General features: G+C 42.1%; 1 protein-coding gene across 2 annotated transcripts in view; it reads left to right on the forward strand.

The window, feature by feature from the left end:
* itgb6 (integrin, beta 6) overlaps nucleotides 1-14,345 on the forward strand; it is a 52,125-nt gene that overhangs the window by 20,311 nt on the left and 17,469 nt on the right. For both annotated transcript variants that reach the window (XM_078228256.1, XM_078228255.1), the window contains exons 9-11: nucleotides 7,176-7,310; nucleotides 8,100-8,517; nucleotides 11,769-11,991. In XM_078228256.1, the coding sequence (XP_078084382.1) occupies nucleotides 7,176-7,310; nucleotides 8,100-8,517; nucleotides 11,769-11,991 (776 nt within the window). The remainder of the gene's footprint in view (nucleotides 1-7,175; nucleotides 7,311-8,099; nucleotides 8,518-11,768; nucleotides 11,992-14,345) is intronic.

Consider the following 14,345-nt stretch of genomic DNA (forward strand, 5'->3'; position numbering starts at 1 on the left):
TTGTTTCCAGATGCACCTTCAGATCATGTTACTAAGGCAAAAGAAGCTGCCAGTTGTGTTGCCTGGACAACTGAGTAACAAATGCTAGAGGTAAATAAATATGCCTTTACTGTAATGAGTAAGGTCCTGCAGGCCTTTCATAGCCTGATTCACAGTCTGCAGGTAAGGGAAGCAGCAGGTTTGTGCAAGCCTTTCCTGAACTTGGAATGAACAGGATTAGGCATCTGTTTATTCGATGCAAACATGCTGCTAACAACCACATACCAAAGAAGTAGTTTAATGTTGTGCTGTAAGAAATAATTGTGAATGTCTGAATCTGAGACATAAAAGAATTCTTGGATGTTTCAAGTCTTCTTAGCTTTCATTTTACGCAGATATCCTAAACTGTTTTAAAAATAATGCATATATATTATTTTGTTTCTCTATAAACAATGAGGGAGAAAAAAAGGTTAAATTCACTTTATCCGAATTCAAACTGAAAGTCTAGATTTAAGCCAGCATCTCACTGCCAAGAATTTCTACCAGTTGAATGGCGACTTGGACATCAAGGGACACATCACGGCTAAACTAGATATTCACCTTTATTAACATATTACCCCCGCCAATGCTACAACACGGCTATCTACCCAACAATGTGGAAAATTGCCCAGGTTTAAGCTGTCCACAGCCGTTTACTCTCAATCATTGGAAAAGTAGTGAAAAGAGTCATCGACAGCGTTGTATCTGCGCTCTCTCCCCTCGCTGTGTCTGCACTCTCTGTCCTCACTGTGTCTGCACTCTCTCTCCTCGCTGTGTCTGCACTCTCTGTCCTCACTGTGTCTGCGCTCTCTCTCCTCGCTGTGTCTGCACTCTCTGTCCTCACTGTGTCTGCGCTCTCTGTCTCCTCACTGTGTCTGCACTGCCTCTCCTTGCTGTGTCTGCACTCTCTCCTTGCTGTGTCTGCGCTCTCTCTCCTCGCTGTGTCTGTGTTCTCTCTCCTCACTGTGTCTGCATTCTCTTTTCTCACTGTGTCTGCACTCTGTCCCCTCACTGTGTCTGTGCTCTCTGTCCTCACTGTGTCTACACTGCCTCCCCTTGCTGTGTCTGTGCTCTCTCTGCATGCTGTGTCTGCGCTCTCTCTCCTTGTTGTGTCTGCACTCTGTCTCCTCACTGTGTCTGAGCTCTCTCCCTTCGCTGTGTCTGCGCTCTCGCTCCTTGTTGTGTCTGCACTCTCTCCCCTCGTTGTGTCTGTGCTCTTTCCCTTGCTGTGTCTGCATTCCCTCAACACATTGTGTCTATGCTCACTCTCTCCTTGCTGTGTCTGCGCTTTCTCTCCGCACCGTCTGCACTCCCTCCTCACTGTTTCTGCACTCTCTGTCCACACTATGTCTGCGCTCTCTCTCCTCGCTGTGTCTGCGCTCTCTCTCCTCGCCGTGTCTACACGCTCTCTCCTTTCTGTGTCTGTACTCTCTCCCCTTGCTGTGTCTGCACTCTCCTCGCTGTGTCTGCGCTCTCTCTCCTCGCTGTGTCTGCACTCTCCGACTCTCCCTTCCTGGATTCTCCCATGGTGAGGCAGTCCTGACCTCTTTGGGGTTTATGTTTTTGCACCGTTTATTAAATGAACTATTCTGGGCCTGCCCCACAATATTTTGACCTTCTAGATGGTTTTAAAACTGGCCTGGCTTAGATCTGATTTTGCTTACTCCTGCTAGATCCTTTGATTCTGCATTCTGTGGGAATTGACAATGAACCTCCACGAGATCTTGTGGATTCCTCAGCTGCACAGTGGAATTTTTTCTTCTGCCTTTCTGCTTCCAACTCTGCAATGGAGCTTCTTTCAGGTGATCTCCCTCTGTGTCTCCACTTCAGGTGCTTTCAGTCAGGTCAGAATGTGGCTCCTTTAATTTTCCAACTTTAGAATTTCTGCTCCAGCTTCTCTAAGATTCTGGGTTTTTTCTATTTGCTGCCACCATATTGCGTGTTCGGTAGGTCTCACAAGGTAGTTGTGAGTCATGTATGGTTTAACATTAACTGTCTACTGATAACACATACCAATAGCCCAAGCTCTGAACTAACTCCATGCTTGCTTCTACACAGGTCTCTGCTCAATCCACAACTCTCTCTGGCCGCTGGTCATGTGTCTCTTTACATCACACTGTGGGAGACACTGTTTCTCAGTCCCACATTAACCCCTGCTATTCCAGACACTGCACTGGGCACCACACATAAGCTGGGATGTTAAGGTCTTAGAGATAATACCGAGAAAATTTGCTAGAATGGTAGCAAAGGTGAAAGGCTATAGTTATGGAAACATAGAAAATGGAAACAGGAGTAGGCCATTCAACCCTTCGAGCCTGCTCCACCATTCATTTTGATCATGGCTGATCATTAGAATCAATGTCCTGATTCTCCCCCACCACATCCCTTGATCCCTTTAGCCCCTAGAGCTATATCTAATTTCTTCTTGAAATCACACAATCTTTTGGTCTCAACTACTTTCTGTGATAGTGAATTCCATAGTTTCACCACTCTCTGGGTGAAGAAATTTCTCCTCACCTCAGTTCTAAATGGTTTACCCCTTATCCTCAAACTATGACTCCTAGTTCTGCACTCCCTCACCAGCCGGAACATTCTTTCTGAATCTACCCTGTCTAATAATGTTATATGGAGAAACTAGAGAAGCTGGGGTTGTTTTCCTTCGTGCAGAGACAATCAGGGGAGATTTGTTTCAAGTGTTTTGATAAGAATATTAAGATAAACCATTTCAGTGGAAGAAGGGCCGGTAACCAGAGGACAGATTTAAGGTAACTGGTAAAGGAATGTGAGGCAACATGAGGTGTCATGCCCTGGAATGCACCAGCTGAAGGGTTGGTGAAAGCAGATTCAGCATTAACTTTAAAAAGAGAATTGGATCAGTACTTGGAGAAGAAAAGAACTGTTGGGCTGTGGGGGTAGAGTAGGGGAATGGGACTAACTAGATAGGGGCGGCACGGTGGCACAATGGTTAGCACTGCTGTCTCACAGCACCAGGGACGCGGGTTCGATTCCCGGCTTGGGTCACTGTGTGAAGTTTGCACATTCTCCCCGTATCTGCGTGGGTTTCCTTCGGGTAGTGCAGTTTCCTCCCACAGTCCAAAGTTGTGCGGGTTAAGTGGATTGGCCATGCTAAATTGCCCCTTAGTCTCATGGGGATTAGCTACGGTAAATGCATGGGGTTATGGGATAGAGCCTGGGTGAGATTGTGGTCAGCGCAGACTCGTTGGGCCGAATGGCCTCCTTCTGCACTGTAGGATTCTATGATTCTATGATAGTTTTCTAAGATTCAACACTGGCATGATAGGCCAAATAGTCTCTTCCTGTCCTGCATTATTCTATGATTCCATGAATTCACATGGCATTACCTGACTGAGTTGGTGGTTGGGAAAGCTCTTCCGAAGGTTCTGTCAATCCCATTTTTGAACCAGCTATAAGAAGACACATGAGATGAGTACAATTTAGCTCAACTATAATTTTTCCTTTCTCCTTCTGGGAATGTTTATTTCCACATTGTATAACTGAAACCAGAAATAAAGTGTATGAAATCTCAGAAGGTTTAAAACTCATTACACAATATGTCCACACGGTTATATACTAAACTGTACATGCTCACCATTAGATGTTGCTTTAAGAGGGCATAATTTTCTAAACATAAACTGTCTGTTTTGGGCTACATTCAGAAATTTTGGAACACCTGAATTTGACGGTAATTAACACTTGTACACCTGGTTCCATGCTCTATTCAGCAGCGTATATTTGTAAGAAATTCGCAGAAGACTGAGTTTGATGTAAAACATACAAGCCCAAAACATTAATCTGCTCACAGTTGACAGCTGAATAATGTCTGCACCATATTCTGGCAATAATCCTAAACTGCATTTGATTAGCTTCATTCAGCATGACAGTAAAGCACCTAACCCAATGTGAGACGTAGTAGCATCACAGTTCAGTAACGTACTGAACTCTTTGCACTTATACACCTGACATTGAACCAAATTTTGTTTAGAACATTTTATAAAATATATCAAATTTTTAAAAGCCTATGTTAATACTTCATACACACTCCCTGTTATGCTTCAAGCACAACAGTGTTGTGTTGAAAATGAATGTAAAATATGAAAATTGTTTTATGAGGGTGTCATGAATCTTTCAAGTAACAGCAGTAATCAGAATTTAACACAATGATAGAATATGATCTGCCCCAGCAACAGATAGAAATCTGCTTAGCGACAGATGTAGCCAGCATTCAAAAGATGTGATTTTCCCAGGAATGGGATTAGCAGGCATCTAGACAAAACCAGGTGTGAATTGCCCTATCAGTAGGAAACAGTTTACCTCAATAATTGAGAGATCACTGGAGAGATATACATGCTCATTTCTAGAGTGATGTGGAGAACCAGGAGCGCTCCTCATCACAATGGATGTCTCAGCACTCTACACCAGCATCCCCCATGACGATGGCATTGCTGCAACGGCCTCAGTGCTCAGCGCCAACAACTGCCAGTTTCCAGATGCAATTTTACAACTCATCCGCTTCATCCTGGACCACAATATCTTCACCTTCAACAACCAGTTCTTCATCCAGACACACGGAACAGCCATGGGGACCAAATTCGCACCTCAATATGCCAACATCTTCATGCACAGGTTCGAACAAGACTTCTTCACCGCACGGGACCTTCAACCGATGCTATACACTAGATACATCGATGACATTTTCTTCCTTTGGACTCATAGTGAACAATCACTGAAACAACTCTATGATGACATCAACAAGTTCCATCCCACCATCAGACTCACCATAGACTACTCTCTGGAATCGGTTGCATTTTTGGACACACGCATCTCCATTAAGGACGGTCACCTCAGCACCTCACTGTACCGCAAGCCCACGGATAACCTCACGATGCTCCACTTCTCCAGCTTCCACCCTAAACACATTAAAGAAGCCATCCCCTACGGACAAGCCCTCCGTATACACAGGATCTGCTCGGATGACGAGGATCGCAACAGACACCTCCAGACACTGAAAGATGCCCTCATAAGAACAGGATATAGCGCTCGACTCATTGATCAACAGTTCCAACGCGCTACAGCGAAAAACTGCACCGACCTCCTCAGAAGACAAACACGGGACACAGTGGACAGAGTACCCTTCGTCGTCCAGTACTTCCACGGAGCGGAGAAGCTACGGCATCTCCTCCGGAGCCTTCAACATGTCATTGATGAAGACGAACATCTCGCCAAAGCCATCCCCACACCCCCACTTCTTGCCTTCAAACAACCGCACAACCTCAAACAGACCATTGTCCGCAGCAAACTACCCAGCCTTCAGGAGAACAGTGACCACGACACCACACAACCCTGCCACAGCAACCTCTGCAAGACGTGCCGGATCATCGACACAGATGCCATCATCTCACGTGAGAACACCATCCACTAGGTACACGGTACATACTCTTGCAACTCGGCCAATGTTGTCTACCTGATACGCTGCAGGAAAGGATGTCCCGAGGCATGGTACATTGGGGAAACTATGCAGACGCTGCGACAACGGATGAATGAACACCGCTCGACAATCACCAGGCAAGACTGTTCTCTTCCTGTTGGGGAGCACTTCAGCGGTCACGGGCATTCGGCCTCTGATATTCGGGTAAGCGTTCTCCAAGGCGGCCTTCGCGACACACGACGGCGCAGAGTCGCTGAGCAGAAACTGATAGCCAAGTTCCGCACACACGAGGACGGCCTCAACCGGGATATTGGGTTCATGTCACACTATTTGTAACTCCCACAGTTGCGTGGACCTGCAGAGTTTCACTGGCTGTCTTGTCTGGAGACAATACACATCTTTTTAGCCTGTCTTGATGCTCTCCCCACTCACGTTGTTTTGTTTCTTAAAGACTTGATTAGTTGTAAGTATTCACATTTCAATCATTATTCATGTAAATTGAGTTTGTGTCTTTATATGCCCTGTTTGTGAACAGAATTCCAACTCACCTGAAGAAGGGGCTTGGAGCTCCGAAAGCTTGTGTGGCTTTTGCTACCAAATAAACCTGTTGGACTTTAACCTGGTGTTGTTAAACTTCTTACTGCATTTCTAGAGTCACAGAATTTGAGAATGCAGACAGCCAAATACACAGAATGAAGATTCAAAGAGGAAAATTGGTGTAATTGCCAGCACCCTCAGAAGCAGGCAGGCCAGTTTAAATCTAGCAACTGAGAGGCCAGTTAGTGTCTCATAGCATAAGAAGCTAGTGCACAATTCACAGCCAGGAGGCTGGGCCCGCATCTAAGTCTTAGAGCTAAGGGATTGCCGAAACCTTTGTGAAGGTAGTTTAAATATCTTCACTGGGCCAAGAAAAGACACTTCCCAGACTTGATCCCCAACCTTGTATTGTGTGGTAACAATAAGCAAGATTTGACTTATAGATTTATTTAATTTGGATGGTGTTTGGGAAGGGGAGGTCTTTAGTTCAGGGATCATAGATATATTTTGGAACAAGGAGGTAATTTCTATATAAACTCTGTGTGTGTGTTTAGTGATTCCTATACTTAATCCTCTTAGAGTGCTGTAGTCTTATTTGTGTGTATTTGTCTTTAATTTAATAACTAGTCTTTAATAATTGCTGTAAAACAACTGAACTGGTTATTCTCACTGGGGTTTCACATGACTCCTCACACTATTCCAAAATCAAAACAACACACCACCACAAACCAATGTTTCAAGTAGGGACACCCCCGCAGATAACATCATCGTGACAGAGGGATTCAAAATTGTGAATTGTGCTGTGATAAGGTAAGCAGGGAAATGTTATTTTCACTGGGTAAGTTAGTTGGTAACTGGAGTGCATATATTTTAGATGATTACCAACAGAGAAAAGAAAAAAGTTGGGACAAATTAACTTGCACAGGCACCATGGGCCTCCTCCTGTGATGTGAGATTCTAGGAATTTATGCAGAGATTTGTCAGCACAGATCCCCCAGCAAACACAATTGATGGAGCAGAATTCATCACATATTTTGAAAGGGAAGTGGACAAATACTTTATAAAGAATGATTTAACTGTGTATGGAAAATGACATATACATAGAAGCAGTGCCAGCACAATGGAATGCGACCTTGTGGTGTAAATTTCTCCGATCTCTTTCCTATCATTGCAGGAGCTGCGATCTGAGGTGGAACTGGAAGTGACAGGAGATACTGATGGAGTGCAGTTCATTTTCACTGCTATCTGTCAAGACGGTGCCATCATTCATGGAGAGAAAAAGTGTTCTCATCTCTACATCGGAGAGACAGTAAGGCTTAGCGTTCCTCTCTGAACAGAAACATCTAAATGTTGTGTATTTGATTGTGAATAATTTTTTTAATGTTGTCAATTCTTCTTGCAATTTGTTGCAGCCCTCCTCAGTGTTGGCTGTCCCATCCACTTTGGTGTCATCTGCAAAGTTGGAAATTGTGCTTTATGATTCCAATGTCTAAATCATTGGTGTAAATTATGAACAAGTGATCCCAGCAGTGATTCTAGTGATATGTTACTTCTCACCTTCTGCCATTCTGAATAATTACCCATTACCCTGACTCTCTGCTTTCTGTCTTGAATCCAGCTAGCTATCCATTCTGTTCCTTACCCCCAATTCTGCATTCTCTGACCTTATTCATAAGTCTAATATGTGGTAACAAATAAACATTCATACTTACATTTGTTTTTAAAACAACGGCTGGAATTCTCCGGCCTCCCATCAGTGGGTTTCACGGCAGCATTCGCTTGTGGCAATATCTTCTGCTCCTGCCACTGTCAATGGCATTTCCCACTGTAGCCATCCCAAACCACCGGGAAACTCGCGTTGGGGGATACACTGGCGGCAGGGCCAGAGAACCCGCCACAAGCAAACAGCCAGATAATTCTGGCCAATAGAAATCACAAATTATATGAACAGGATCTCTAATGTACAAATTTAAATGCTGTGATGACATGAAACGTTATCCATCATGTGATAGATGATTGGCTGAGTATCACCCTTTGAATTTTCTTAACCTACGTTCACAAATGAGATATTAATGTGTTATGTTTTATTTAACTTTAGGTTTCTTTTAATGTGACTGTTGAATTGGCAGAATGTCTGAAGGAACCTAAACATATTGTAATAAAGCCTTTAGGATTCAGAGACACCCTGGAGATTGAAGTACGGTCAGCCTGTAGCTGCAGCTGCCAAACAAGTGCAGAGCACAATAGCTCAAGATGCAGCAATGGCAATGGCTCTTTTCAGTGTGGTGTATGTGTTTGCAACGCTGGCCGACTAGGTCCTCATTGTGAATGTACAGAAGAGAACATAAACATGGGTAGCTGCAAGCACAGTGCAGAAAACATTTCCTGCAATGGTCGAGGAGATTGCTACTGTGGACAGTGTGCCTGTTACTCATCTGAGTTTGGACAGATATACGGGGCCTATTGCGAATGTGATGATTTTTCGTGTGTGAGATTTAAAGGGCTTCTGTGTGGAGGTATGTAAAGTTTTACTTTGAATCGATTATTTTTTAGATAGCTTGTCATTTATACAGTACATTCCTGACTTTTAATCTAAGTCACATTATCTCTAAACCAGCAATGAGTACCAAAATACTCAGTTTGAAAGCTCAACTTTAATCTAAAACGACTCAAATAAGTACACGTATTTATGATGAAGAACGATGGATAAAATAAGGTTAGCATGTCTTCAGTATACACCCGCAAATTTTGCATTCAGAAGATATAGCCAAGCTTACACAAATGGTGTAACCTTATTCCGCCAGTTATGTTCAGTTAGATTGTTTCATAACAAAGTGGTACAGAGTTGCATTTCCTTAGGTTTTCAAATGAGGCCTATTTGCCTCCCCAAAATAGCCTGGCTAATAATTTAAGTGCCAGTTCTGATAGACATAGCAAGTTGCACTAAACACCATCATAATCATACTTGCATTAATTGATACTGTTCCATAAATTAATTTCTTCAAACCCCCCCCAACTTTGATATCAAGAATTTTGAAAACTAACATTATTCATGTTATGAGTGAAAATTTCAGAGCACCTTGCCACTAAAATGAGAACAACAGGAAAGTACTTCTGTTACCCAGTGAGTTGCCAATTGCCTGTAAGCTTCTGTCGGCATTGCAAGAACTTCTATAGTTCTGATTGGCGAATGCTTAAAGAGATTAGTCGGAGTATTCATATACAGACATATGTAATGATTGAAGGCACAAATAATGTAATAGTAACAATTTATTGAAAGGTATCTTTGTGAATTAAGTTCTGAAAATGTTTTCTTCTAATTTAGTTTCTTGTGATTTGCCATCTTTTAGGAATTGGCACACTTATTAGTCAGATGTTAGCTTTAAGTTGTAGATTGCTGATGCCCCGTTTTGAATTTCTCAACCTTTGGAAATTTAGTGAAATTTAATGGGTGATCCGATTTCCTCCCACAGTCCGAAGATGTGTAGGTTAGGTGGATTGGCCATGCTAAATTGCCCTTTAGTGTCCAAAGATTTGGGGCCTATTGCGAATGTGATGATTCCTAGTGTCCAAAAATTTGGACACTAGGAATTGGCACACTTATTAGTCAGATGTTAGCTTTAAGTTGTAGATTGCTGATGCCCTGTTTTGAATTTCTCAACCTTTGGAAATCTATGAAAATTTGTATAAAATAATCATAAACATGTATGGATGCACAAGGAGTGCTGGGCTCAATTTCCCCTTGGCAAAGGGTATAAATGCTGTGTGCTCCAGTGCATTATTACTTTTCATGGTTTTTGCTATTGCGTTTGAGTCTTGGTTAGTGCTGGTTCAAATTCCATTTTGCATTTTGGGTAAATAAATTTCCAACCATGACAAAAGTCAAATACATTTTAATCAGTGCAATGTCAAATTTTCAGAACTTACCTTGGTATTGATTAAATTAAATTTCATTTTGGTCCTGATGGTTGCCAAATCATGCATGCTGTGAATCAAGCTTTTGATCTCCTTGCCCGAGTGTTTTATATGCATTCCTGTCATGCAAAGCTCTGTGCCAGGAGGGTAAACTCTATAAAATTATGAAGTCTCAGCGTGTATCCATTGGGTCTATTTTGTTCCCTGGTAACATTCCAACACATTGAGAAATCCAGACCAAAAGTATGTTGTTTTGATACCATCATCTGTCTGATATATGAACACTCTTTCAGATGCTGTTTCCTGCAGTTCACCCTTCTCCAATTTCAATCGCACTTTCATGTAACCACAGAAGGTTTTATTATATTCCTTTTCCAACTCACTTACAAAGAAATGCAAATTTCAACATATATTTTGTTTTCCCATGGCTTTCTTGCAAGAAAGACAATCACATCTTTTAATCATTAAAAATGAAACAACTTGTATTTATCTAGCAACTTTCAAGACCATAGAGCTATCCTGAAGTGCTTCACAGCCAATTAAGTGTTTTTGAAGGGTAGTCACTATTACAGTCTAGGAAATGAGGCAGTGGAATTACATATAGCAAGTTGCGCTAAACAGCAATGAAACAAGTGACCAGATAATTGAATTTAGGTGTTGGTTAAGGGAGTGAGAGGTGACAGTGTTATCACCGAGTCCAGGCTAACACTAATTAATTGTGTTGAGAGTAATTCATTATGCTGAGAGTAGGTTTTGTGCTGCAGTTTATTGTTTGTCATCTGGTAAAGTAGCATAATGGATCGTTGTGGAAAGGATATTCATCCCTCTATTATTATCCTAATGGTCTCAGGTGATATAAAAACAGGAAATGCTGGAAACACCCGGCAGACCAGGCAGGAGGAGGTGGGGATGAACCATTGACTTGGTACTTCTGGCTGAAGACGGGGTAGTAAATGCTTCAGCCTTGTCTTTTGCACTGCCATGTAAGACCAGTTGATCTGTGCTTCATGATGTTGGTTAAAAGATAAATACTGCCCAGAATACTAGGAGAACAGCCCTACCTTTCTTTGAATAGTTGTATGGAATTATTTACATCCACCTCAACAGGCACTTTGGTTTAGTGACTTACCTGATAGATGACATCTCTGTCAATGTAGCGGTCCATCAGTGTTGTTGGTTTCAGCCTAGATTATGCACAGATCTGTAGTGAGGCTTGAACATCTAACTTTCTGACTCAGAAGGGTATATTATCCCTGTATGTATTTGTTTAATAAGTCAATCAAACTGGTCTAGGAAAGTCTGTTTAGAATTTTGCAGAATAATTCAAACTAAATTAATACTTGGATTCAGTGCTAGTATCTGTTAAGATTCCTAATTGACATTTCTAGTGCAACATGTTTCATAGAATCCCTATAGTGCATAAGGAGGCTATTTGGCCCATCAAGTCTGCACTAACTCTCACCCTATCCCCATAGCCCCACATATTTACCCCAACCTACACATCTTTGGACACTAAAGGGCAATTTAGCATGGCCAACCTACCTAACCTACACATCTTTGGACACTAAAGGGCAATTTAGCATGGCCAATCCACCTAACCTACACATCTTTGGACTGTGGGAGGAAACCGGATCACCCAGAGGAAACCCATTCAGACACAGGGAGAATGTGCAAGTCACACAGTCACCTGAGGCCAGAATTGAACCCGGGTCCTTGGCGCTGTGAGGCAGCAGTGATAACCACTGCGCCACCGTGACATTTAAACATATAACGTGCTGAAATTGCACATAGCTTTCAATGAAATGCTGACATTGAGTCTCAGCAAAGATTTAATATTCATTTTCTTTCCTAGGTCATGGGCAGTGTGATTGTGGGGAATGCCATTGCCACCAAGGATGGACTGGTGAATATTGTAATTGCACCACAAGCACAGACCTTTGTATTTCTGAAAATGGAGCCCTATGTAGTGGACGTGGAGAGTGTATCTGTGGCAAATGTGTCTGCGTGCACCCAGGGGCCTCTGGGGATAACTGTGAAAAATGCCCAACTTGTTATGATCCCTGCATTTCTAAACGGTAATCTCCATAGTTTGATAAGAAAAGATTATATAGGACAAATAACTGGTCTAATTCCATAACCAAAAATCCACAAAGCAAAATACCTGGAGTTTGGGACATACAAAGTTTAATGGTATATTGTCAAGTCTGATGGTGTATTTAATGAAATGTAGTCATTGTTACAATAAAAGACAAATTAGCAGCTAATTTCATACAGCAATGTCCCGCAAACCGCAATGAAATAAATCTGTTTAGTGATTTTGGTCAAGAGAGAAATGTTAGTCAGGACACGAGGAGAATTGTGCCATGGGACCTTTTATGTCCACCTGAAAAGGTAGATAGAGCCTTGGTTTAACATTTCATCCAAAAGATGGTATTTCTGACAGTGCAGCATTCCCTCAGTACTACGCGGAAGTGTCGGGCTTGGTTACCTGCTGAAGGATCTGGAACGAGATTCCCAACTATAACTTTCTCACTCAGAGGCAAGAATAGCTACAAACATGCACAGAGACTCTGAAGTGATTCATCATCAGCTGAAGAGTATTGATGGTAGAACTGAACTAGACTTTCACTATGCAGAGAGGTAGTCCAGGTCTTACAAAGCACAAGACAATAGAGAAAAGGAAGAACTATTTACAGAGGCACAGTGGAAAGCTCAAGGCCAGAGTACTGGATGTAATATTGTGGTGGACACCACACACGGAGCCAAGAACAGGTTGACACCATCAAGTCGCAAGATAAAAATGGTTCATGACTATTGGATGACTGCAGAAGGAAAGCATCAAGTTAGTATGAAGTTTCAGATAGATACCTGTGAGTATCCTGTTTTAATCAAAGTCTGGGAAAAAAAAGTTTCTCACGTATACAAAGTGATAATCACCACAACACCAGTGCTACGTGCAACACCATGAGCTTCATGGACTAGTGTGAAGTTGCTCAAGATGGTGACCTGAAAAGAAAGCGCTCAAACGCACATTTGAGTCTATATGAAGGAACAATGCTCACCCCAAGAGGATTAACTAAGCTGAGATCCCAACGAAACAGGAAGAAAGAAGTTCCAGATAGCATGTACAAAGCAAAATGCTCTCATTTCAGTGGAAATGAGTAAAAGGCTTTGACTGATAACCTTCCATGTACCAGAAGAGATTGGCAGTTTTTCACAGAGCACTAAGCCATTGACTACTGAACAGATCCTGACAAATTACAAAGAAGATCTTGGAGGTCTTCCAGGAGAATGTCATCTTGAGGTAGATGAGTCTGAGACCAACGCAACATCTTCTGAGGAAAGTTCCAGCTGCCCCCAAGCCCAATCTGAAAGACGAGAGAGAGGAACTTGCAAAGATGGGAGTAATCAAGAAAGTGACAAAGCCTAAAGACTGGATTAGCAGCATGTTAGTCGTGAAAAAATCTGGAAAGCTGAGTGTGCAGAGATCCAAAGGACCCCAAGAAACCCCATCAAGAGCCCTTCAGTTGTAAACCCTCACCAGCTGTGGAGTGTGAATTTCTACCCGAGGAATCTGGTTTAGCCTTTGGTAAGTTGCAACAAGCTCGCTAACTCTCAACAATAACTATCACTGCACTACTGCTGCACTCTTATTATTAAACCCTAGCTCATGCCACCTCAATTAAACAGGGAGTAAGTTTGATTTAATTATTGTAACACTTTGTTATAATATAGTTATAATAATAAAAAAGTTTTATGTTTATTTTAACCAAAATTTATCTATATTGAATATCTATTATTCAGAGTTAAGTTGATTAACAAAGAAATTTCTTTAATAACTTCTGGCTTACTTAAAAGCTAACATAATTTGAATATATTTTGCTTATTGCCAAAACCAACTGGAGAATGATTGATGATGCACCAAAGCTGACTGCAGAATTAAATGTAAATAAGTCATCAATAATGGGGAAACTGCAGCAATTTTACCTAGCACAATGCAAGGAAAAGCTTTAGCTCTAATAAAATTTGTGTTTTGACAGGAACAATACAATTCTGTAGTAATATGAACTAACAACTCAATTATGCAATTTTCTAACAATGCATTGTCCAGTAGTATTATTTTAACATAGTGGTGAGGCCAAAAATTCCAACTAGCAATGAAAAGCGATCGCCCACAGGAATCACAATAAATAAATACTTAACTGCTCTCAACAATTATGTTGACAATTGCGATCGTTGGAGCTGCTTAGAACCTTCCTGGAAAGTCTCCTCACAGGCCCCGGCAGAGTCCTGTTGGGGGTGGTGGAGGGTCTGTGTCTCAAGGAAGGGTCTGAGGGCAAGTGGGTGTTGGGTGTTAGAGGTGGGGTGGTGTTGGAGGTCAGGCGTGGGAGTGTCGGAGGCCGGGCTGGGAGGGTCAGGCTGTGTTGGA

The sequence above is a fragment of the Mustelus asterias genome, chromosome 14, assembly GCF_964213995.1.
Source record: "Mustelus asterias chromosome 14, sMusAst1.hap1.1, whole genome shotgun sequence".
Classification (NCBI taxonomy): Eukaryota; Metazoa; Chordata; class Chondrichthyes; order Carcharhiniformes; family Triakidae; genus Mustelus; species Mustelus asterias.